General features: G+C 37.8%; 2 protein-coding genes across 3 annotated transcripts; one reads left to right on the top strand and one right to left on the bottom strand.

The window, feature by feature from the left end:
• The first annotated feature begins 1,618 nt into the window (after positions 1-1,618).
• Positions 1,619-16,475, top strand: LOC311072345 (calpain-1 catalytic subunit). Its single transcript, XM_084097309.1, has 22 exons — positions 1,619-1,720; positions 2,495-2,743; positions 3,057-3,126; positions 10,942-11,060; positions 11,156-11,289; positions 11,429-11,603; positions 11,738-11,818; positions 12,054-12,139; positions 12,223-12,294; positions 12,441-12,601; positions 13,713-13,876; positions 13,989-14,000; positions 14,088-14,296; positions 14,496-14,529; positions 14,634-14,690; positions 14,835-14,892; positions 14,987-15,051; positions 15,184-15,252; positions 15,393-15,471; positions 15,576-15,692; positions 15,962-16,017; positions 16,102-16,475. The coding sequence occupies exons 2-22, from the start codon at positions 2,507-2,509 to the stop codon at positions 16,126-16,128; spliced, it is 2,082 nt and encodes a 693-aa protein (XP_083953435.1). The 5' UTR covers positions 1,619-1,720; positions 2,495-2,506; the 3' UTR covers positions 16,129-16,475.
• Positions 16,476-18,701: 2,226 nt separating this feature from the next.
• On the bottom strand, positions 18,702-23,730 carry tmem151bb (transmembrane protein 151Bb). Of its 2 annotated transcripts, XM_084097266.1 has the most exons (3): positions 23,542-23,724; positions 23,140-23,386; positions 18,702-21,942 (listed from the first exon to the last, which is right to left on the bottom strand). In XM_084097266.1, the coding sequence occupies exons 2-3, from the start codon at positions 23,224-23,226 to the stop codon at positions 20,539-20,541; spliced, it is 1,491 nt and encodes a 496-aa protein (XP_083953392.1). In that variant the 5' UTR covers positions 23,227-23,386; positions 23,542-23,724; the 3' UTR covers positions 18,702-20,538. The 2 variants fall into 2 exon arrangements, with proteins under 2 accessions (XP_083953392.1, XP_083953391.1); XM_084097265.1 differs by having other exon boundaries at positions 23,140-23,730.
• Between the last annotated feature and the right edge of the window lie 270 nt (positions 23,731-24,000).

Below are 24,000 nucleotides of genomic sequence, written 5' to 3'. Positions count from 1 at the left end.
CATCAAAGACTATTGGAAATGTTTGTCTCTTATTCAGTGATAGAATTTTGTTTGCCACCACACCTCCCTGAAGGTTCTCGAGGCCACGGTAAAGCGACTCAAATTTGGCCTTACTCGTAGCCAAGCCTCCCTCATAGTCATACCATTGACTAACACATGGGCAACTAGAGTGGCTTGAATTTCATCTGAGACTGCTTGTCTTCTTGTCCTTGCCCTTCCTCCTCCTCATTCTTATCCCTTTTCCTTCATGTCTTTCTGGATCCATTGTTCCAAAACGCAATAAACTGATTTGGGCCCTTTTATCTATCTGTTGAAGGTTCTGATTGATGTGTGTTAAATTTTGACTCTTAGTGTTTCCACCTGGGTAATTGTGTGCTAACTGAGCTGAAGCTGTGCTGATTTGAGTGAACAATATTGAATGCTAGTGCTTTCTAAATGACAACATGGTCTAGGCAATGAGAAATGAAGGGATTTGTGTGTAGAGTTTTGCAGTGACAGTTCAACAAATCTGACTCATGTGTCAAAACAGGGAATAGTGTTTATAGTTTAGTGAAATGGGTGTGCTTTTTGATAAATGGCGTTATGGTTTTGAAATTTTAGTTCAAAAGCCTGGTTATAGTGTTTAAGCAATCGAGAAAAACTGTAATAGAATGTCTTCAATAATGTTCTCAAAGCATTAGAACAAAAACTTGTACTGATAAATTGTTCATGGAACTTTTATTTCCTGAAATGTTTTATTTTGATGTTCGTTTCATGTTTTTTTTAAAGGGTTTCTACTTGTTTCAGAACGTTCAAAAGTAACGTTCCCATAATGTTTGCAAAAATGGAATGTTCCCTTAACATTGGTATAACCAAGATTTTAAAACATTTAATAAACTGGACGTTTTGAACGTTTTCATAACTTAATGGGAATGTTAGCAAAAAGGTCTTAGAATATATATATATTAAATCTAGGTACATGCAGCTGTTAAATGTGTTAGGAAATGAACGTAAACACAATCAGTTATGGCTTGAGGAATTAAACAGACATGACAAATCATATAATGTCAAAATAGATCTGTTCATACAACATCAATAATGCTGAGAAACAGGGTTGTATGTTCTGAAGCTTTGTTTAGTTATTTGAAAATTAATTACATTTTTATACAATATTTAGTTAAACGATTTTTAGTTCTAAAAGTTAGAAAAAAAATTTAGATCAACAATCAGCTTGGAATCAGATTGAACTTTAGGCCGACTGCCTTTAGTTTTAAACCCCAATATCACATTGAAGATAGATAGATAACAAGCTAGAAATCAACTTCATAAGTGATGCATGTTTCGTAAAGATAGTTAGCATAACATCCACACCTACAGTAACCTCTGCAGAGATATTAATGTCTGGATGATATCTGTTAATCACTGTCACTGTAACTCATAATATTATTATCATCACCAGAAACATTCAAGAGACTCACTGCTTACAGTACACACAATTAAAGTAAACTGCAGTCTAACATCAAAATAACTTTTAGATTTAGTTTTGGAGTGAATCCTACCACTGTGAAAGACTCAGCTCACATTTGCACAATATTTAAATATTGACCTGAGAGCCATAAAGTTGCATCACACCTGGAGAAGCAGGCGGAGTCGGGCTTTAAAAGGCTTCTCCTCAGTTTTCCTCCTGCTCTTTGCCTAGGGAAGGACAGGATAATCTTCCAGCCACAGTAAGAGACAAAAGGTATGTTTTTTCAGTTCATGTTGTTATATCATTTCAGTTTTTACATGGAATATTCCTGCATGAGAAAGAAACTGACATGCAAATGAATGAAATGAAATGCAAATGAAAGTTCAGTCGTGCTCATACAGAAGCAGTGGAAGGATTTCCCAGCATGTCTGCGCAATTTGAATGCACATAAACCAAAAGTAAATGAAGAAATAAGCATAAAGTTAAAGATTCATGGGTAACACTTTACAATAAGGATCATTAGTTAACATTAGTTCATGTATTAACTAACATGAACTAACAATGAGCAGCACATTTGTATGTATTATTACAGTATTTATTCATCTTTGTTAATGTTAGTTACTAAAAATACAACTGTTCATTGTTTGTTCGTGTTAGTTCACAGTGAATTATTGTTCTAATGTTAACAAATACAACCTTTGATTTTTAATAATGTATTAGTAAATGTTTAATTTAATATTAACTAAGATTAATAAATGCTGTAGAAGTATTGTTCATTCTTAGTTCATGTTAACTAAGGTACTGTAGTTCACTGATTTGTCGCCGTCTCTGTTCGAAATCTGCAATTGCAGTTATTAGCAGAGTTACCAATTCATGTATTTCCTTAATGTTTACTGTATTTCATTAGCTCTGTGCTCTGCATAAAAAAGGTTGATCTAATCTAAATCTAATCGACTGAATGGGGAAGTAAACTACTATAAAAGCTACTGGAAGTTTTTGTTCACCATCATGCAGAGTGAAAGCAATGCGCTGCTTTCTATTCAACAGATCTGATCCACAATGCCAGCGCCTGGTGTGTGTTTAAACATTTTGTCGGAGCGTAATCTCAAAGATGGACAGGGATCTCCCAACAATCCGGAAAGGTTCCTGGATCAGGACTTCCACCAGCTCAAGCAGTTCTGCCTAAAGGAAAGACTGAGGTTCAGAGACAACTTGTTCCCTCCAGAGATGAAATCGATCGGGTTCGGTCCTCTGAAGCGGGAAGAGCTCGGGAAAGTAGTGTGGAAAAGACCACATGTACGTGAGGATCTGCACACACAAACTCAACTAATAACTGATCTGATTATAGCAGAAACTCTGCTGATCATGATAGTCTTACATACAGTAAATGCTAAGGTTCTCGTAATGCATAGTCATGTTGACTTAAGGTGTGAGTGGCAGTAAAGTGTACTAAAGGAACTGCAGAGTCATGCATGCTTTACTGTTTAGTTTATTCTATGACATTTTCGGAAGAACTTAATTAGGACGGTCTGCTGTTGTTTCTTGATAGTGATTTGTACCCTTGTGATTCTGTGTGATCTGCTGTATCTGTGTGATCTGTGTCCTTCAGGAACTGGTGCCGAACCCTGTTTACATCGTTCAAGGAACCTCAAGGTTTGACTTCCTTCAGGGTAGATTAGGTAGGTCTTCTGTGCTGTACAAAAAGTGTATATTTGCTGAGGGTCATACACAATTATGTGCCATTTAATGTTACAGTTTTTTAACTTTCAATTGCTAACGCACAATTTTGCAAACTAGGCTGGTTTTATCAAAATACTTAACACAATTCACAAAACCACACACCCAAACTGAAAAATACCCCATATATCCTGCAAAATGAAGCACTGCAACCTAAACTACATAAAGCATTATCAAAATCAAACTTTTGCACAAAATGGCGCACACTTCATTCATATTAGCAGATTTTTGTCTAACCAACTACACACTGTTGGGCATAATGAAAAGCACTCTCATCTTTAGTATGCTTTGCCATAATACTACAGTTTTTCTCGATTGCTTAAACACATTTCTTGAAACTATGCTCGTATTCTCAAAACTATAAACACAAATCCATAACGTCTCACCCAATTCCCCAAACATCCTATTTTCAGGTCAAAATGAAGCTCTACACTCAAAACCATTCACTCTTGCTGAAAAACCAAACTTTGCCCTCAGACAGGACACACAAGCCCTCAAAATCACACACACTACAACATAGTCTAAGACACTGGTGCAATAATTCAAAACAACATTTCCAAAACTGGTAAGTTATGTTGCTTGTGGTTCCCCCATCACAAACCTTTTCACATGATGAACACAAAAGACACAACCAGTGGATACATTGGCACATTTTTATTCATACACAGAAAACACACACACACAAATATATATTTTTTTCCAAAACGCAATAAACTGATTTGGGCCCTTTTATATATCTATTGAAGGTTCTGATTGATGTGTGTTAAATTTTGACTCTTAGTTATGCTAGTGCTAGTGCTTTCTAAATGACAACATGGTCTAGGCAATGAGAAATGAAGGGATTTGTGTGTAGAGTTTTGCAGTGACAGTTCAACAAATCTGACTCATGTGTCAAAACAGGGAATAGTGTTTATAGTTTAGTGAAATGGGTGTGCTTTTTGATAAATGGCGTTATGGTTTTGAAATTTTAGTTCAAAAGCCTGGTTATAGTGTTTAAGCAATCGAGAAAAACTGTAAAATAGTTCAAATTGTAGACAATTCTTCAGATTGTTCACATGCACAGAAATATTTGCAGATACACACACATGCTGTTGAAACACTTATTTTTTTTTATTTTTCACCAAACAAGTCAGTGCAACATATGCACAGCAGATATATTTACATTGGACTGAACAAAAATATGCTCACAATAAACAGTAAACTGAAAAAGATTGAAGTGTTAACAGTTAAGCATTGAGGTGTTTGGTCAGGTGAGACATGTATCGGCCAATCAGATCATGTAGTGTCATTTTGAATGGCAGTGTTTTGAAATGGCAAACATGTGACTTTATGTCAGACTGTTTTGTGTTATGCAAAGAAGAGAACCGTGAGAACAGAGAACCGTGTTCAGTGTATTTAAAAAGTGCCATTTTGAATTGCAAAATGTGTGTAAAGCAGAAAATGTGTTTAGACTTTTGGAGACTTGAGAAGAGGTTTTGCTCTCTGTGTCAGTTTCAGTTATTGTGCTGTGCATGTCATTTTAGTGTGTTAGCAATTGGAAAAAACTGTAATAAACAAATCACAACAGTGTCCACACCAAGCGTACATTACATCCTTGAAGCTAATCAAAAATTGTGCATTCGAAAAATAAATCATTAACACATCAAACCAAAACCGAAACATACTAACTATCATTTAGAGATGGTGAAAATATCAAAGGTCGCAGGTCTCAGTCACTTAATAGATAAAGTGGCTGTGCAATAAATCAAACAGGTGTGTACAGTTTTATATATTATTATATCAGATGAATGCATGTGAATATAAACAGAAAATGTCAATAAACACATTTTGAAGAGAATAGAAGTTAAACTTAAAACTAAATGATTCATTAGGTCAAATGTAAATTTACTTGGAGTAGAGAGATAAAAAAAGCAAATGAAAACAAACACAGTTTAGAATATGAAGCTGTTTTCCACTTTATGGCATTTTAGTGTTTTTGACAGAATGTGTGTTAGTGTGTGTGAATGAGTGTATGTGTGTGTGTGTGTGTGTGTGTGTGTGTGTGTGTGTGTGTGTGTATGAGTTAGAGTGTGTTTGTGTGTGCATGTGTGTGTGTGTGCGTGCATGTGTGTGTATGCGTGTGTGTGTGTGTGTATGTGTGTGTGTGTGTGTGTGTGTGAGAGAGAGAGAGAGTGTGTGTGTGTGCATGTGTGTCTGTGTGTGTGTGAGAGAGAGTGTGTGTATGCGCGTGTGTGTGTGTGTGAGAGAGAGAGAGAGAGAGAGTGTATGTGTGTGAGAGAGAGAGAGAGAGAGAGAGAGAGAGAGAGAGAGAGAAAGATAGAGAGAGAGAGAGAGAGAGAGAGAGAGAGAGAGAGAGAGAGACCTTTGAACAACTTTTATTACAAAAATTTAAAAAAACAGTCTTCAATCAATTATTTAGCCAACAAAAAAACAAAAAAAATAAATAAATAACAAAACAACCATAAACCTTTTTACAACCATTATCATCATATATAATTATACATAGATTTGTAAATTGCCATTATAGTCAACATCGCAAATACAGTTATTTATAGCCCACTTGAACTTGAAATCTTCAATATTCTCATTCAGTCGATAATATTCAAATTCTATTCTTAACCTTGACTTCATCAAACCCTCATAAATCAGTACCACATCAGTTTGTCCCATACCACCTATTTTACTTTTACGAGAGAGCCAAACAGCTAACTTTGCTTGTCCAAAAATAAAATTGAGTAAATGACAAATCTCTCTCTTGCTACGTTTATATTTAGGTCCATAGATATAAAACTCAAGTGTAAAAACTTCTCCCAAAGTCTGACACCACCCTCCAAGAATTTCAAAAAGAGGTAATAGTCTACTACAGTCAGCAAACAAGTGAAAAACTGTCTCCTGCTGTTCACAGAAAGGGCACCCTATCCCCGCTAGTGGATCAAAATGTGCTCTGTGTCTGTTTGTAGCTATAATACCATGTACAACGCGCCACTGCAGGTCTCCAGACCTTTTTTCAATGGGGGGCTTGTACATGGTCCTCCAGCTACCTTTCGGGGAAGAGTCTGATCCAAAAAATTCTGTCCATTTAGACTCTTTTACAGTTTCAAGTGCATGAAGATGAAGAACTTTTACACACAGCATATAAAGAGCTTTTTTCCCAATGTCTCTGAAACGCCCCAGTTGAGGTGTCTTAAAGGACAGAATACCACCTCCAATTCCTTGCCACAAGCCAGTCGCAGCTGTAATATCCAGTTCTGGGAAAGAAGAAACAGCATTTTCTTTTTTGTGTAAAAATAAAGAGTCTCTATAGTCCACCGGCATGCACTCATATAGATGGTTCAACATCCTCTGCACAACTCGAACTGATCTTATACCAAGCTTGGTAGCCAGAGTCTCTGCAGAAATCCATCCATCTTCAGTCAGTAAGTGTCCAATCTTTACAATATTTGCAGACCATAAAGCATGCCTCACAGAAGTTGATTTTAGAACATCCACATCAATTTTTGGGTTAAAGATCAAGGGTTCTTCCAATAACCACTGACTCTGTTCACCGTTTATATCTCTGCAAACTTTTAAAAGAGTCCACGCTCTCAACATTGACTTGTAGAACGATGACAGACCAGTTAAGTCCAGCTTATTAATGTCCATTAAGAACAGTTGACGATCATAACCCATTTTACCTGCTCTTCTCAGGAGGCCATGGGCTACCCCACGCCAGCTCACTTCTTCACCATACAGGAGTCTTTGAGCTGTCTGAAGTCTGAAAGCTTTGATTCTAGACCTGATGTCAATGAGTCCTTGACCTCCCTCCGTCCTGGGCAGATAAAGTACTGGTGCTTTTAGCCAGTGACACCCGGACCAAAAAAAGTCAACTAGTTTTTTCTGAATGTCCGTTATCAATTCTTCTGGGGGTTCTAATATCATCATTTTATGCCATAAAGTAGCAGCAATAAGATTATTACAGACCAAAACTCTACCCCTATAGGATAACTGAAGGAGCAACCATTTCCATAGAGACAACCGAGCACATGTTTTCTCCACTAGTCCCTCCCAATTCTGTTTCCTATAATCTTCAGATCCTAAAAACACCCCTAAGTATTTAAAACCTTCTCTTCCCCATTGCAACTCTCCAGGAAGGATGGGACCATTATTGTCTTGCCCACACCATACTGCCACACTTTTGCCCCAATTCACTTTTGCAGAGGATGCTCTTTCATAAGTTTCTAAACACTTTTTAACAACATTAATATCTTGATTACCTCTTATTAAAACTGTAAGATCATCCGCATATGCAGACATTTTAATAAACTGTGAAGAATCTATTTCTCTGATATGCAGTCCCATTAATTCTCTTCTTAATTTACAGAGTAATGGCTCAAAAGCAATACTATAAAGCTGCCCTGAGATCTGAACCTTTATGGGGACACTGAGACTGCCACCTATTTTTATCAAGCAAGTTGCCTCATTATAAAGCAATTTTATACATGAAATTAAATTTTCTCCAAATCCAAAAGCCTTAAGAGTCTCAAAAAGAAAAATATGGTCAACTCTGTCAAAGGCTTTCTCTTGGTCCATTGACAAAAACCCAACATCAACATTGTTGTAAAAAGCATAGTCATACAGATCCCGCATCAGATGTAAATTATCTGCAATAGATCTGCCCTTTACACAATATGATTGATCCGTATGAATAATTTCATGTAATACATCATTTAACCTTTTAGCAAGACACTTAGAAAGAATTTTATATTCTGAACATAAGATAGCTACAGGTCTCCAATTTTTTAGTAGTGTCAAATCTCCCTTCTTTGGAAGCAATGTTAAAACAGCACGCTGACAACTTCTTGATAGACATCCTTCACTTATACATTTCTGAGCAACTTCAAAAAAATCATGACCAATAATAGTCCAAAAACGTTTATAAAATTCAGCAGGAAGTCCATCAATTCCTGGTGCTCGCCCTGATGAGAGATCCATTACTGCTGAAGTCAGTTCATTAAAAGTAAGCTGTGCTTCCAAAAGCTGTTTTTTTTCTGTAGATATCTCAGGAAGATCTTGTAAAAGTTCACGTCTGCACTGATCATTTAAGGAATCAGCAGAATATAGTTCAGTATAAAAGTCCACTGCAAGTCTACGCATCCTTTCCGGGTCTGAAACAAGGTGTCCATCCTTATCTTTTAAAAACAACATCTTTTTCCCATGTTTAGTTTTCCGTTCTAAATTAAAAAAGAAGGACGTAGGAGCATCTATGTCTCTTTTTGTTAGAAAACGATTTTTTATAAGTTCTCCTTTGACTTTTTCATCAAGGATTAAATTCAAACAGTTTTTCTTTTCAGTCCACATATCCTTCAAATTAGGAGAAGCATTTTCAATCATGTTCCCTTCAATAATCTTAAGTTCTTGCTCCAAACTCTTTAATGTTTTCTTTAAACACAAAGTAGAATGAGAAGAATATTGTTGGCAATATTCTTTAATAAACACTTTCCCAATCTCCCACCACTGAATAATATTGTCATATCTTCCTTTCTCAGTCTTCCAAACTTCCCAAAAATTCTTAAAATTTTCACAAAAGAATGTGTCTTCCAACAATTTAACATTAAAATGCCAATAAGAACTCTTATAGGTTTTTGTTATGAGACTACATTCAACTGTGATTAGTTTGTGGTCTGAAAAAGGGACAGGAGTAATAGTTGAATTCAGAGTCCTGTTCCTCATATTATGAGATAAGTAAAACCTATCTAAACGAGCAGCAGAAAGTGTATCATTACTAAAACTCACCCAAGAGTACTGTTTAACTAAAGGATTGTTTTCTCTCCATACATCTGATAAGTGAAAGTTCTTTACCAATCTTGCAAGACAAGTAGCTGACATTTGATGTGGTTCTTCCCCATTCCTATCTATTATGAAATCTAAGGTGCAGTTCCAGTCTCCACCAAAAACAATAAAATCTCCATCATGTTGTTGTCTTAAAAACTGTTCTAATTTAGAAAAGAGCCTTATTCTCTCAATGCCTAAATTTGGAGCATAAATGTTCACAAAAATGAAATTCAGATTATGTATTTCAGCTCTAACAATCAAGAGTCTTCCAGGTTCCAATTCATTTTTCCACAAAATATTGAAATTAAGGGAAGGAGCAAAAAAAATTGCTACCCCTGCACTTAAATTATTCCCATGACTAAGAAAGTGTTCTCCCTTCCACCATAGCCCCCAGTCAACTTCGTTATCTAAATTACTGTGGGTTTCTTGCAAGAAAATAACATTTAACTCTTTCAAATTAATAATCTCAGAAAGAAATACACGTTTTTTCATATCCCTCATCCCATTCACATTTAGTGATCCTACTCTTAAGATCTCCATCAGAAAGAGAAAGGAAAGAGAGCCGCAAAATTAAAGAAAAAGTGAAACCCATCATGAGTCTTTAACTTTCCCCCTCGTTAGCTGCTCTTTTCCAAACATTTTCAATTTTTGTCTAGCAGATGTGATATGTTTCTTAAGCCGAAACCTTTTCTGTTGAGAAAGCTCAGTACAGTTATTCATTTTTCTGGCCCAAGCTACTGAAGAAACAAATTTCTCAAGATCAGGAAAAAAGTCACCAATTTCTACTCCTGCTTTCCCTTTTGTTTCATCAAGAAAACTGTTGATTTGTTCAACAGTGTACAAATCACTTTCTCTTACTCTTTCCATCTCAGACCACTGTTCATCTCTCACGCTATCTTCAGTACTCTGAGATAAACCATCCATTTCATCTCCTACTTCCTCCTCTGAACAATTCACCTGAGTCACTAAAGAGTATTGCAGCACATCCTCTACACTGCATTCATTCACCATCCTATCCGTAGCACCACAAGCACTAGCAGGCTTTTCTACAGCATAACTACATCCAGGCTGATCACTCACGATTTTAGAAACAATTCCACTCACCTCATCTTGTTCCTTCACCTCCTCCGTCACTATATCAATCTGCGCAGTGTCTTGTCTATTCCTTTCAATCGCTTGAAGTTCTCCATTTGGTTCTTCAGCTCTAGATGTAATCGTTAAAGGCTGAGGTTCATCGCGCACTTTATGCGGACACGAGAAGCGCTTATGTCCGACTTCGCCGCAATCAAAACATTTCAAACTCTCTGTGCTCGCGTATACCATGTACGAATTATTTTCGTGTTTGACTCGAAAAGAAACATCTAAGGATCGATCTTGGGAGCTTAGAAACATAAAAATTTGACGTCTAAAAGACAATACATGCTTTAGCGCCGTATTTTTGCACCCTAAAGGAATCGTTCTCATAGGGCTTGCAATTTTCCCAAATCGCAGAAGTTCTTTTGTTATTGCATCGTTGGAAACAAACGGCGGGACATTTGAAATTGTGATTTTAGTAGCTGGGGCAGACAACGGTGAAAGATAGAGAGAGAGGGAGAGAGAGAGAGAGAGAGAGGGAGAGAGAGAGAGAGAGAGAGAGAGAGAGAGAGAGAGAGTGTGTGAGTGTGAGTGTGAGTGTGTGTGTGCCAAATGTCCTCACTTATGTAGTGAAATATTATGCCAACCAACTAGTGAAGACATTTTACTGGTCCTCACTAGTTAAAAAGGCCTATAAACTTGTTTTTTACATTTATTTGCACATGTTTGTGTGATGGGTAGGTTTAGGGGTGGGGCTTGGGTTAGGCATTAGAAAGTATCATTAACCTGATATAAAATCAATGGTCTATGCAATGTCCTCACTAATATTGTGAAACAAACGTGTGTGTGTGTGTGTGTGTGTGTGTGTGAAGGTAACTGCTGGTTTCTGGCATCGGTTGGAGCTCTTACATTTCAAAAACGAATTATGAAGCAGGTTATCCAGGAGGAACAAAATTTCTCTGTGGATTATGCAGGAATATTTCATTTTAAGGTGAATGTTTAAACCATTTTTGGCTGAACAATTCCTTTAAGAGTTAAAGCTACTATATTTTTAATTATAGCAAAACTATCACCTTTTGTTTTCAGTTCTGGAGATTTGGATCATGGGTGGATGTGGTTATCGATGACAAACTACCAACTATTGACGGTCGACTCGTCTTTGTTCAGTCTAAAACACCAAATGAATTCTGGCCTGCTTTGTTAGAGAAAGCTTATGCTAAGTATGTTTCAGTTTAATAACAGCCTTTTACCTTTGATTTCATATATTTTCTGCTTCGAATAGTATAATATGTCCACCAGAGCTGGTTAGTTAACTTTTTTTTTTTTTTTAAGTGCAAAAAATACTTCCATCTTTTGCAGAGTGTGCGGCTCTTATGCGGATATGGACGCTGGAAACATATCAGAAGCTCTCATGGACTTCACCGGTGGACCACACGTGACCATTAAACTGAGTGAAGCATCAGACAAGCTGTGGGACACCATGAGACGAGCCAGCCAATCAGAATACCTGATGGGATGTGGCACTCCTGGAGGGGTAAAGACTGCGCCTTTAATATTAGCCTGTTATAAAGCAATAAAAAAAAAATGCATTATTATTATTATTATCATGCGACCTACCTGCTACCGTCATGATCACATTAAGTCCTAAAATCACTTTGTTCCTTTTAGGAAGCAGGTCTGATACAAAATAATGTGTTACCCAATGGTCTTGTGGAAATGCACGCGTACGCCGTCACAGGAGTTACAGAGGTGAGAACTTCTTATATAAGACATCACACTAATTCAAATGTGGTTTACACTTTTACATTAATTATGCATTTAGCATTTTATCCAAGAAGAAGCGAAAGCAATTAGTCCAAAAGCCAACAATATTCATAATATACAGTACCATCCCAGATTTATAAGACAACAAGTTTCGAAGTGTTTACCATCAGTAAGTTATGATAGTATTATTCCTGTGATCTTATGAGAGGTTCTCTCACAGGTTGTATGGAGAGGTAGTCCAGTGAAGCTGGTGAGGATCTTTAACCCTTGGGGTGAGGGAGAGTGGAACAGAGACTGGAGCGACAGGTCTGAATCCAAGACATTTCTACATATAATTCCTCTGCATCTATTGTTAGGCATCTGATATCTTTTTAATCTGGTCTCTTTAGTTCCCCTTTGTGGGAATTTGTACGTCCTGAGGACCAAAAACACAAAGTTGTGCTTGACAATGGAGAATTCTGGTGAGCAGAACTTCAGTATACAAAGGGCCAAATGTTTGTCTCTTAAAGTTATTTTAGATCAATGCTTGTATCTCTTGAATATAAGGCGTTTTGTTTATACCACGGTTTCATATCACTGTTTTACAGCCAGTTTTCTGTCTCTGCAGGATGTCAATGGAGGATTTCTGCAAGAATTTTTCAGATGTGGATGTTTGTTGTTTGGATGTGAACGTTCTTGCTGGATCTCATTCTTCATCCTGGAAAACTGAAGTGCACAAAGGCCAGTGGGTGACTGGAACAACAGCTGGCGGTTGTACAAATGACCTAGGTAAACTAACTCATATTATATTATTCTTACTAGAACTATTTTTATTATGACTATGACTACTATCTGGTTAAGCATAATGATGCTTACTGACCATTTACTGAAAATAAATGTGTGTATGGCTTTGTCGAAATTTAGGCTCTGATTGGTTGACAGCAGTTCTTGAAGTAAAAAAAATGCTTTATTTTGAGACATACATCACTGGAAGTAATGATAAATACAAAGTTATCTTTAACTCTAGATAATGTAGGTTGATGGGTCCAACTCAATCTGCTTGCAATAACATCATTCTCTATAGGGCACAGCTGATTGGTTCCTGCTGTATCAGTAGCCAATGAGCTCGCTGCTCAACCTTCAAATTCTTGGTCAACATTTGCTGTAGCAGTTGCAACTCACTTTTAGAAAACTCTACACCTTCCCCAGCTCCACCTGTATAGATCTGTAACCATTACCATGTGATGACAGAACTTTAGTTCAGAAAGTGAATCAGATGCTCATTCAATAACAGCTTGGACGGATTCAGTATGACTTCATTCAAAGGATTTGTCAGACCAAAACCAATTGTTAGTTATTTTGAACAATTCGTTAGAAGAACTGGCTCAGAAGAGTCTATTGCCATATGTTATTGCGTTCAGATCAAAAAGACATCACCATGTTCCCTTTACATTACTCAAAATATCTGGAGAGACAAAAGAAACAGAAGAGATACCGGCTGCTGACCCCCATCAGATTATGACCCCAGAGTCCCCAGTATAGGTAGGTTTAGGATTCGGTGTGGGGTTAGGAATAGGCAAACAGATAGCGGCCTCAACGAGGGAGTTATTAATTTGTCAGGGAGTTAAAATTCGCCACAACAGCAAACAGCAGAATTGCCTAGGTGATTTCCATGTGGTTACTCACTTGCAAAACTTTTTGCCCCCCCCCCCAAGAAACTTTTACGGAAAAAATAAGAGATGGCAGGAAAATGCTTTTCGACACAGGGGGCGGAGCTTCAACAGCTTGTGTCCTTTTACCTCACACAAACATGCACTGAAAATTTCAAAAACTTTTAGACTGCTTCTTTAATAGGCCTATAGATTACCAGTCTCTCTTTTTTCTTCTTTTGCATTTATAGAGAGTTTTTCAAAGAATCCCCAGTTTCGTGTGACTCTTAAGGAGACAGTTGAAGACCCTAGAGATGAATGCTCTCCAAATCTCCTTGTGTCTCTCATTCAAAAATCTCACAAGAAAAACAGGCACTTGGCAACCAATTTACATATTGGCTTTAACATTTATGAGGTTTGTAAAAAGCATTTTGAAAACTTGTAATGTCTATTTTAAGACCTTCATTTGAATGCAATATTGAGTATTTTAACATTTTTTTGTTTTGTTTTGTTTGAAACTCTTGCAGGTGCCAGCTCATGTACGTATTGAACCTGTTCCTGATACATTTGGTTGTATTTTAGGTTTTGCAGAGACAGAATAATCAACATTTTTACTATTTCTCCAGTTAAAGGACCAAAGGGAAAAATTCCCTGCCTCATTCTTCAGAAACACCCGTCTTGTTGGAAAAAACCAAGCCTTCATCAATGCTCGGGAAATCATGGAGTTTTTCCGATTCAAAGTGGGCGACTACCTCATCGTTCCTTCAACTTTCCAGCCAAATGAAGTTTCATCCTTCCTTCTGACAGTCTATTCAAAGACAGAAGCCGTCATTGAGTAAGCCTTCGCATTATTGACATGAAGTGCTGAGCTGGTCGAGATGCTCAAACAAATGTGTTTATGATGTGTCTGCTTATTAAACTAGGATACGAGAAACATTCATTCATTCATAAAATCACATGCAGCATTTTAAAGTTTTTAGTATTATAATATAATGTAATGTTGGACTACACAGATTTTGATTTTGTGTCTTCAGAGACAGTTCTGGATATGGCATAACAAGAACTAAGGTATATAATATATATATATATATATATTTTACATGTTACATACAGTATATATGTGTTCTGAAATTATATACAGTGTATTTTCAAATTTTCTCAATTTCTCTCAGATGATTCCCAGGGATACTGATGATTCTTTCCAGATCTTTCTACAATATGCAGATAAGGTACATGTGACTCTCCAACAGTTCTGGATTATGAGGGAATGTGAATGATTATGATCAGATATACAACTAAAAGCAACTTAAAGACCCCAAATATTTCAATCGAACAGGAAGTTGTTTATCTGATTATATGTCTGTTTCTGTAAGTACGGAGAAGTGGACGCTGAGCAGCTTCAAAAACTTCTGAATGAGAATCTTCATGCAGGTGATGATTCAACCTTCCAGAGAAATAAGCCTTTATTCCTGTTTTGCTTCCAGTTATCTGTGATTCTGCGTATGTTTTTTATCTGATCTCGCAGGACATTCACAGAAAACCACAGGATTCAGCTTGGATTTGTGTAAGAGCATGGTGGCGCTGATGGATGTATCCTCTACTACTGTATGAAGGCTTTCAGACACTTGTGTTTGTCGTTTGCCTTTTGTAAATCTGGAACAAAACTCAAATTCATCACATTTTACAAGTTGTTTAATGATGATCTTTAACGCAACAATACAGCTCAGTGTCACTGGAAGGCTCAGTGAATTTGAATGTCTCCGTTTGTGGAAACGAGCCGTTTTTCTAAAGGTAACGATCCATCGGAAGTTGAAAGAACAAATTTTTGCTTATAGTGACTCAGTATGCAATGCAGTGGTCCATATTTTTTTCTACATTACACATTACATATATAAAATTGGTTGCATTTGCTTTTCTGGTCTGTTTCTCAGGATATTTTCTATGGCATGGATGTTTCACACACTGGAAGTTTGTCTCTGAATGAACTCAGAAATGCTCTTAAGGCTTCAAGTAACTCACTAAAGTCATAAACGTTATAACGCCATTTAATCACCAAATGTACAAACCAACAGAATAAATCTGCTCATATATATTTTTTTCTTCTTTTTTTCAAGGGTTTGTATTGAGTGACAGTATGCTGAATCTCATGGCTCTCCGATATGGTGATTCTGGTGGTGAAATTACACTAGAAAACTTTGTTGTCCTCGTCCTGCGCATGGATTGCATGGCCAGTGAGTCTTTAGCTTATTATGTTGTACTAGATATAGCCAGTACAGATCTCAACTATTGTATGCAATTTAAATCCTAAAAATAGCACTTGAGCTATCATGTCTACGATAGATAAGTTAACATCATAAATCATTTGTGTCGCATGCTTTATTAAGATAATGCAATGAAAGCATAACATCCACACCTAACCTCTGTAGAGATATTAATGTCTGGATGATTTCTGTTAATCGCTGTCACTCACTGTAACTCATATTATTATTATCATCACCAGAAACATTCAAGAGACTCGCTGCTGGGGGGCGAAACATGATGCTGGGAGAAAATGAAGTAATGTTTTTAAACAAATATTTCATTCATCAGAATTCAAAATAAGATTAATAACAATCATAATGCATAACTCTGTTCTTGTAGTGGATGCATCTCACCTTGTACTCATGAGCCAGAGAACGAGAAGAGGATCCTGGACAGACTTCTATGACCTCAATTATAAAATACAGCAATGAAATAAAGAAATCTACTTTATTTTCATACTTGGCACATTTGCAAAATGGAGGCTTAACAACTATAATTTATTTGATTGTGCATAGGGTGATTGATTGGATTGTGCATTTTATTAAATACAGAATTAATTGTGTGGGGAGTTGTTTAAAGCTTTCATTCAGATAACACTAAGATAATAGCACCATTGACAAGATGAACAAACCTTACACAGTTTGCAAACTGGAAGATCTGTTTGCTGAATGCTACATACTTTTTACAACCAATAAATTATGCCTCACAATTCACTGCTTTGTCGTGCATGTTTTTGACAAATTGTTACTTTACAATTACAGTAAAAATGCAGTCTAACGCCGAAAATAACTCGATTCAATGAACTCTGGAATCAGAGTAATGGATCCTACTACAGTAAAGGCTTGGTTCGTGGATGCTAATTAAATACTCTGACGTTCGATCAATAGGCCTCGCTGATTGGCTGAGCGTTAGATGTTGTTAAGCGCGCGATAGACGAATGAACGAATCCCACTACAATGAAAGCTTGACTTGTTTAATATTAATTAGGTAACGTGACCGTTCTCTCAGCAAATCATACAAAAAAAAATGATGACGATCTCATGAGCTCAACCTTCGCCATAGTGGAATTAGTTAATTCGCGAGTCATCTCAATGGGTCAAACAAGTGGATATTAGCGGTTGGCAGTGGCACACGAAGCCACACGAAAAGGTGGGTAAACTAGTTAACGACTCAGCAAGACTAAAGTCATATTATGCAAAATAGCGAATCTGTTTATTGCAACCACACGTTTCCACGCGCCAAAATTCAATTAGAACTAGCCACAAAAACTACTCAAGTAAAAACTCTGAATCGTATACTGTAGTAGCCTGTTATTATAAGTAGGCTATATGCTTATATAAGTGTGACTTTTCTGAGCTCATCCTGAGGCGAGCAGAAGTCAAATTGAGTAAATTAAAACTAATTTGCCACTGAAGCTTTACTTCACAATGTCCTCTTTACAGGGTACCTCTTTGACCCTGTGGTTGTACCATTTTCATTGACCATGGTATTTACATGACACTCCAAGCAAGGTACTGGGAGAATACCATGGTACATGTACAAAAGGATGGTTTTACTATGGTCCTTTTTGTAGTGTTTCTTGGTTGAGATAGTTCATGAATGATTTGAGCAGGATTTGAACATTCAACCTGTCAGATACCAGCCCAAACACAACTTTTGTTGTACAGTAAGGTTCTAAAGAGTGAGCAATCCAATATTTGACTCTACTTTTACCATAAAATACATAAATGTGTTGTCATATTTTCCCTTGCTGAGTCAGTGTCCTAAATTTCATGTCCAGACTCCAGGCTCAAATTTCCCCAAACCCTGATGTTTAACTTTTTTATATTACGTGTTGATGTAGGCCTATATAACATAAGTTAAATAAATATAATGGACGGTTTTGGTGATAATGACAATCCAGTGTGAGGAATATTTGTAATTGACATGAAAATAGTGTCTTGGACTGAAATATGAAATGAAATATGAGTTGTTATGAGATTCTCCCATAATTCTTGAACCTTTCTGAGTTGTTTTATTATGGATGTAATGTTTTGGAAAGCAAATGCATTTGGGTCAGAAAAAGACTATGTAAATGAACTTTTGTATTCTTTCACTTCCTTCATCCCGACAGACTCCCTTGTCTCTGTGTGTGTACTCAGGGTGGGACATGCTTGATAACAAAATCATTAGACTTCACTGTGTCAACGTTGATCAATAGTTCACAGAGGCCATTTGAGATCACTGTGACTGAACCATCTGTCCAAACAGAAATTTCAATACCTCTAGCTTTGCTTTTCTCCAGTATTTCTATGTAGAGTCATCCAAAACCAGTTATTCTTGCCGTTTAAATTCTCTCTGAATTAAACACAGAAACAGAGCCACACATGAACTTGGCAAACACACTTACTGTTCTGTTCAAACAGAAGCTCTCTAATCTTCTGTGTGTTGAGCCATCTGAAACAACTGGTTATTACTGTTTAGTTTTTTCTTCTTACTGCAATTAGAGAACATGATGATAAGTCATGTTTAAATACAGTAGAATCACTCATGATGATATTTTATGTGACACATTCTTCACTGCCATCTAGAGGTGTGTTCTCATAACCGCACAGTGGACAATAATCTGCATTTTCACTATTCCTTCAGGACGTGAAATCATTTGGTGTGTAATCAGCAGCAACATTATAAGTATTATCAATTGCTAAGTATATTAATGAATTCTGGGGAGTTTTGTGGTGTTGGTTTGTTTCTCTCAAATTAAATAAGTTTGATAAGATCAACATTCATTATAAAGAAGATGCTTAAAAATATGAAAATTAAGTTGCTAGCATCCTCATGTAAGCGAACTTTAGCTCTTTATGAACTTCTTGCAATGTTCTTGACATTTTGTAAATAAGTTATGAGGACTGCAAAACTCTCACATTTATTTTACACACAGTGATTACTCATTTCTGTGTATCCACAAGCAGTTTATTCAGTGAGTTTATGTCCATTTAACACAACAATTTTCATGTTTAATGGCTGCTACATGAATAAAGCATAGTGATGATGTTTTGAGTTTTTCATGATATGGAATACATTATCTATAGGCAGTATAAAAGTGATAGGATGCAATACTGATAAATGCTTTTGCAACCTTTAGACGCAACAGATAAACAGATCAGAGATATACAGGCTATATCCGGATCGACTGCATGAAAGAGATAAAAAATTTCTTTGGAAAACTCTAGGCCATTTTTGATGGTCGATACTTTAAAACCGTGTTGATGAATGGCGTTTTAATGAAGCTGCACCTTTGTTACAGTCAATCCAAAAGAGTTGAGATAATATTATACACAGCACTGATTATCAAATGGCTGTAAACCAATAAATAAATGCACAGCTGCATAAAGAAATGTATTTTCCCTCTCTTGTACTGTATGTTTACTTGATCTGTTGCATTTGCTCGGATCCACTGCAATTTACGGCCAAGTAAAAGAGCGATTGCCGGCTATTGAAACTGTAAAACATTCACTAATAGACAAGCCTGTGCATGTCTGCCTTCAATTAATAATTCAGTCCTTGTTGGATAGTTTGTACACTACATACAAGCGATGTAAAGAAAAGCTTCAACAGTCATACATTCCATTGTAAATTGTATATACGTTTTAAAGGCATAACATATACCAGAGGTTAATAGTTGCATAGCCTGAAATGTGTCGCATGGTTTGAGATATGCAGTGTTGCGAACATCGCCATAACAGTTCATAACCTTACTGAATATTGTTCTGCCTGATGCAGTTAAATCACAGTAAAAGTACAAATAACACATGATATTTTCTCGTATACAGAAGGAGTGTTCATATATGAATGTAAACCATACATTTCATGGTCCAATGTAATCCACTATGTGATAGAAACGAAGTAACATTATTTTACAGACGATTTGACTTCAAGTGCAACATTTAGGAAGGTCCATAAAGGTGAAAAGTTGGTCGTACTTGTAGAAAAAGGACCAGGTTTTTGCTCTGTAGATGTGGCGATTGCTCTTTATAGCAGTCAAGAACATACAGCCTGTTTTTTGCTCTCCTAGATTTCCAGTTAATGAAAATAATTCCTTGTACCAAGAGCTCCAATTGTTTGTTTTCATTATTGCTGTAAATGTGTATTACTGGAGTTATTTTAGGATTGTTCCGTCTGTCGTTGTAAGCATACAGTGTTGTGGGCCGATACATATTCCAATAAATGATTCCTGAGTAACAGGACAAGTCGAATATTGAGGATTTTTCAATAGGCTCTCAAGTCTCACATTTTGATGTGGTTTACACTACCAGTCAAGAAGATGTTTTATGTTTTTAAAAGAAGTCTCTTCTGCTCACCAAGGCTGCATTTATTTGATTGAAAATACACAAAATAATAATAATATTGTGCTGTACAAAAGATTGTATTTCAAATAAATGCTGTTCTTTTGAACTTTCTATTCATCAAAGAATCCTGAAATAAAAATGTAAATAACTGTTTTCAAAATGTTTCTTGAGCATCAAATCATCATATTAGAATGATTTCTGAAGGATCATGTAACACTGAAGACTGGAGTAATGATGCTGAAAATTCAGCTTTGATCACAGGAATAAAATACACTTTACTATACATTCACATAGAAAACAGCTGCTTTAAATTGTAATAACATTTCATAATATTACTGTTTTTTGTGTGTTTTTAATCAAATAAATGCAGCCTTGGAGAGCAGAAGAAACTTCTTTTAAAAACATTAAAAGTCTTCTGACTGGTAGTGGATGTAGCTAAAGAGATCGATCATAACGAAGTCTCCACACATGAGCTGTTCCTATGGAAGGATCGGTGATTGGGACAGCTCTCATTACAGTGGACGATGAGCACCGGGAAGTACAGCGCATCCTGGTAGGCCGGTGGGTCTTCCTCATCAGCGTTGATCCGTCCGGACAGGCATCGCGTGTTCTCGCTGGGACTCTCGGGTTCGTCCAGACTCCCGCTCCCGCTTCTCCAGAAGCAGCTTCGGCGAGAACCGTACAGTCTTCCCAAGGAGAAGCGGCTCCCGCTGAAGGGGATGCGAGGACTGCCGTTGCAGATGCTGAGGGCGCTTCGGGAAAACACAGATGAGTTGCTGATGGCGCGGTGGCAGCGTTCACAGTTCTGCCTGACGCCTCCTGAGCGTTGTGCCAGGTCCATCAGACCCGCCTCGGAGTAGCTCGGCACCAGCTGCTGGTTGGAGCGAATGTGCCACTCCAGTTCGGTGCTGTCAATGGTGTTGACTCTCGGGATGCGTCTACAGTAGGGTCTCTCGTCACAGGGCGTCACAGGTATGTAGTCTGCACCAAAGAGCTTTTCAACACGGTAATGGACGTAAGCCGTGCGATACTCCGCCAGAACCCGTAACGGCCAGGATACGGTAAGAAAGGCCGTTGTCCAGAAGACCCAGTTGGAGACGTACCAGGGATGGTGGTCTGGGTTGGAGAAGGCAATCATGTACTCTTTGAAGTCTACGTTTTTCAGGTGCATCCCTTCCCGGGCCTCCATGTAATCATCCAATCCTTCGTTGTCGGTGAAGAACCGTGCCCGTTGGGTCAAATAGGAGTTTTCGGACTCCACATTGGCGAAGCTAAAGCACTTTGTGAACCTCAGTTTGGTGATGGCTGACTTTTCCAGACCCGCTAGCTGCTTGGAGACATCCTTGACTCCACAGTGGGCGTAGTCGAACTCTGCCTCGGCTACATGGGTGTTGACCCTCTCGTGATACACCTGCGTGGTGGTGTACGCGTCTCCGTTGCGGTACCGCGTGACTTGCCGTGTCCGCCGCACGTAGTGGTAGCTGATGGCCTTCCACCAGATGCAAGGCTTGGCCTGCTGCATCCTCTGGACTCTTTCGTAAATTCCCTCCACGTGCACCTTGTACTGAAGCTCATTTTTGGCATGGCAGTGCCAGCACTCCACCAGGTAAACGACGTAAAGCATGATGAGGAAGGCCAGTGGGATGTAGATGTAGCCGTCTGAGCAGGGACTGTCATGATACATCATGGACTTCCCTTTGTAGGCACTGTCAAAGGTCAACCGGGTGACCTTGGTGACGTGGCACCACACCATGGCTCCCATGCAGCCGTACATGAGCATAGACAGCAGCAGGCATTTCCAGAACACCTCTCTGCACATGGACTTGCTCAGTGACTGTTTCACGGGCCTCTGCTGCTCGTCAAACACAAAAGAGAACAACGGAGAGGAGTTAGAAAGGACATGGAAACGGTGAGTACAGTGATTTATGCAAATACCAAGTCATTCATGTTTGAAAGCAAGATGTGAAAATGCAGAATTGTATTCCTTTATTGGCTAATATTCATGCAGTGTGCGTGTGTGTGTGTGAGAGAGAGAGAGAGTACATTTGATATCTCTTTGGTATGTCATTGGATCTTTTTTTTATCTCTGTGAACAATTATTTTAAACAATATTTACTGTGCACTTACATTTATGCATTTGGCAGACGCTTTTATCTAAAGCGACTTACGTTGCATTTCAAGGTACACATTTACATTCTTATCAGTTCTTGCTTTCCCTGGGAATCGAACCCATGACCTTGGCGTTGCAAGCGCCAATGCTCTACTGTTTGAGCAGGACTGTAATATTTACTAAAATAATTCCATAAAAGAAAATGCTTAAACATTTGCTTTTTCTTTCCTTTTTTATACATTTATTAACTTTTGAATTTTCGTGTGTGTGTGGGCCTCCCTATTTAACATTTAATTAATCTAAATTAGGTGAAATTAAATGAACACTTTCAACAATATTTGCTACAATATTTATTACAAAATTCCCTGAAATAAATTGAAAATGTATTAATAGAGAAAGCTGTTTGGAGATTTTGAACTTGATGTAACCTTATTGAAAAAAGCCCTAGCTGGTTTGCTGATCTGAAACAATAAATTATCTCCCAATGCTGTTTTTTTGTTGTTGTTGGTTTGCACACTTTTCAGCTTACCAACCAGCAAATAATCATAGGCTGGTTTAGTTTGCACTACTAAACATTGGCCTGGCCAATATATTGGTTTATCACTATCAATGGTTGAATATGTGATCAATATTGTTCATGTCTGACATGACTCTGTATTGTAGGCTACTGGGTGTCATTTGTTATGTAGAATCATGCATCCGTGGATTGTACCTCTATTGCTTACAATAACAAAGCCTATTCGGCCGTTTGTTAGCTGATAAAGCCAATCTCTGCTCATGCGTTCTCACTGCAGTTATGTCTATTGTTGCATGCTTCCATGTTGTGCACATCGATGCTCATGTTTACACCGCGGGATATTTAGTTTTTGTCTCGGTTATCACGCGCTATTCACGCATCGTCATGACTGCTAAATGAAAACCGCGTGAGATATTGAGTACCTCCTCTCTCGTCGCGTCCGTGTCGTCCTCGAACACAGTGTTGGTGCTGCTCTCACTGGCTGTCGCAGCAGATGCTGGAGGAGACATGGCTGGAACAATGACCACCTCAAACTCTCCCCAGACTCTTCAGCATCCACTGGTTACAAACGCACCCCAATGCAACCCAACCTGTGCTTTCAAACCCGCCTGTCCAATCCGTCATGCATTTTGAAATCGAATTTCATCGCTTACTTCCGTTTGCAACAACCTGCGATTTGATTAGGCCATTTATGCATCTTTCAAATGACAAAGATCAGCAGTATGTTTAGATATGCTTAAATGGTAGTATGACAATACAGATAAGCACATGCATTGAAAACCTGACTGATACACATTCACAGAGCGTCTGATTAGCCGCCATACCTCCTGTACGATAACGCGCGCGTGAGACGCGTTTCTGACGCCATTTAAGAAAGAATGTAGTTTGTGCCGCTCAAATTGGTTCCTTTGGCGAGGATTTGCAATTCCAAATCGGGAATGTTAAGAGCTGGATATTGTCGTTCCCGCAGGGAGAGGTTGAGGGGTGGGGAGGATGAGGATGATGATGATGATGGTGGTGGTGGTGGTGGTGCTCGTGAAGCTCCTGACAGCAGATGTCGACAACTGAGCGCATTGAAATTCACACGCTTCTAGAGAAATTCACACATGCTAAGAGTACAAATATTTTAAAATTATGAATGCACGTTAATTTACTCTAAATCACAATATTTATTGCACTTTCACCAATATTTTAATTTAATTATTGATGAATAAATTATTTCGAGAAGTTGAATGACTATTTATTCAACTTCTCAATTTATTCATCAATGATTTAAAAAAAAA

Source organism: Abramis brama (assembly GCF_963993115.1).
Source record: "Abramis brama genome assembly, chromosome: 21".
Classification (NCBI taxonomy): Eukaryota; Metazoa; Chordata; class Actinopteri; order Cypriniformes; family Leuciscidae; genus Abramis; species Abramis brama.
The sequence above is the reverse complement of the archived record's forward strand: the minus strand, read 5'-3'. Positions and strand labels throughout refer to the sequence as shown.

Bases quoted from the DNA above. Each gene is read 5' to 3' on its own strand.
- LOC311072345 (XM_084097309.1), top strand. From the start codon at position 2,507: ATGCCAGCGCCTGGTGTGTGTTTAAACATTTTGTCGGAGCGTAATCTC. The intron at 11,604-11,737 runs GTAAAGACTGCG...TGTTCCTTTTAG, and splicing joins GATGTGGCACTCCTGGAGGG to GAAGCAGGTCTGATACAAAA. The intron at 12,140-12,222 runs GTCTGAATCCAA...TGGTCTCTTTAG, and splicing joins AACAGAGACTGGAGCGACAG to TTCCCCTTTGTGGGAATTTG.
- tmem151bb (XM_084097265.1), bottom strand. From the start codon at position 23,226: ATGTCTCCTCCAGCATCTGCTGCGACAGCCAGTGAGAGCAGCACCAAC. The intron at 21,943-23,139 runs GTACTCAATATC...TTTGACGAGCAG, and splicing joins CGGACGCGACGAGAGAGGAG to CAGAGGCCCGTGAAACAGTC.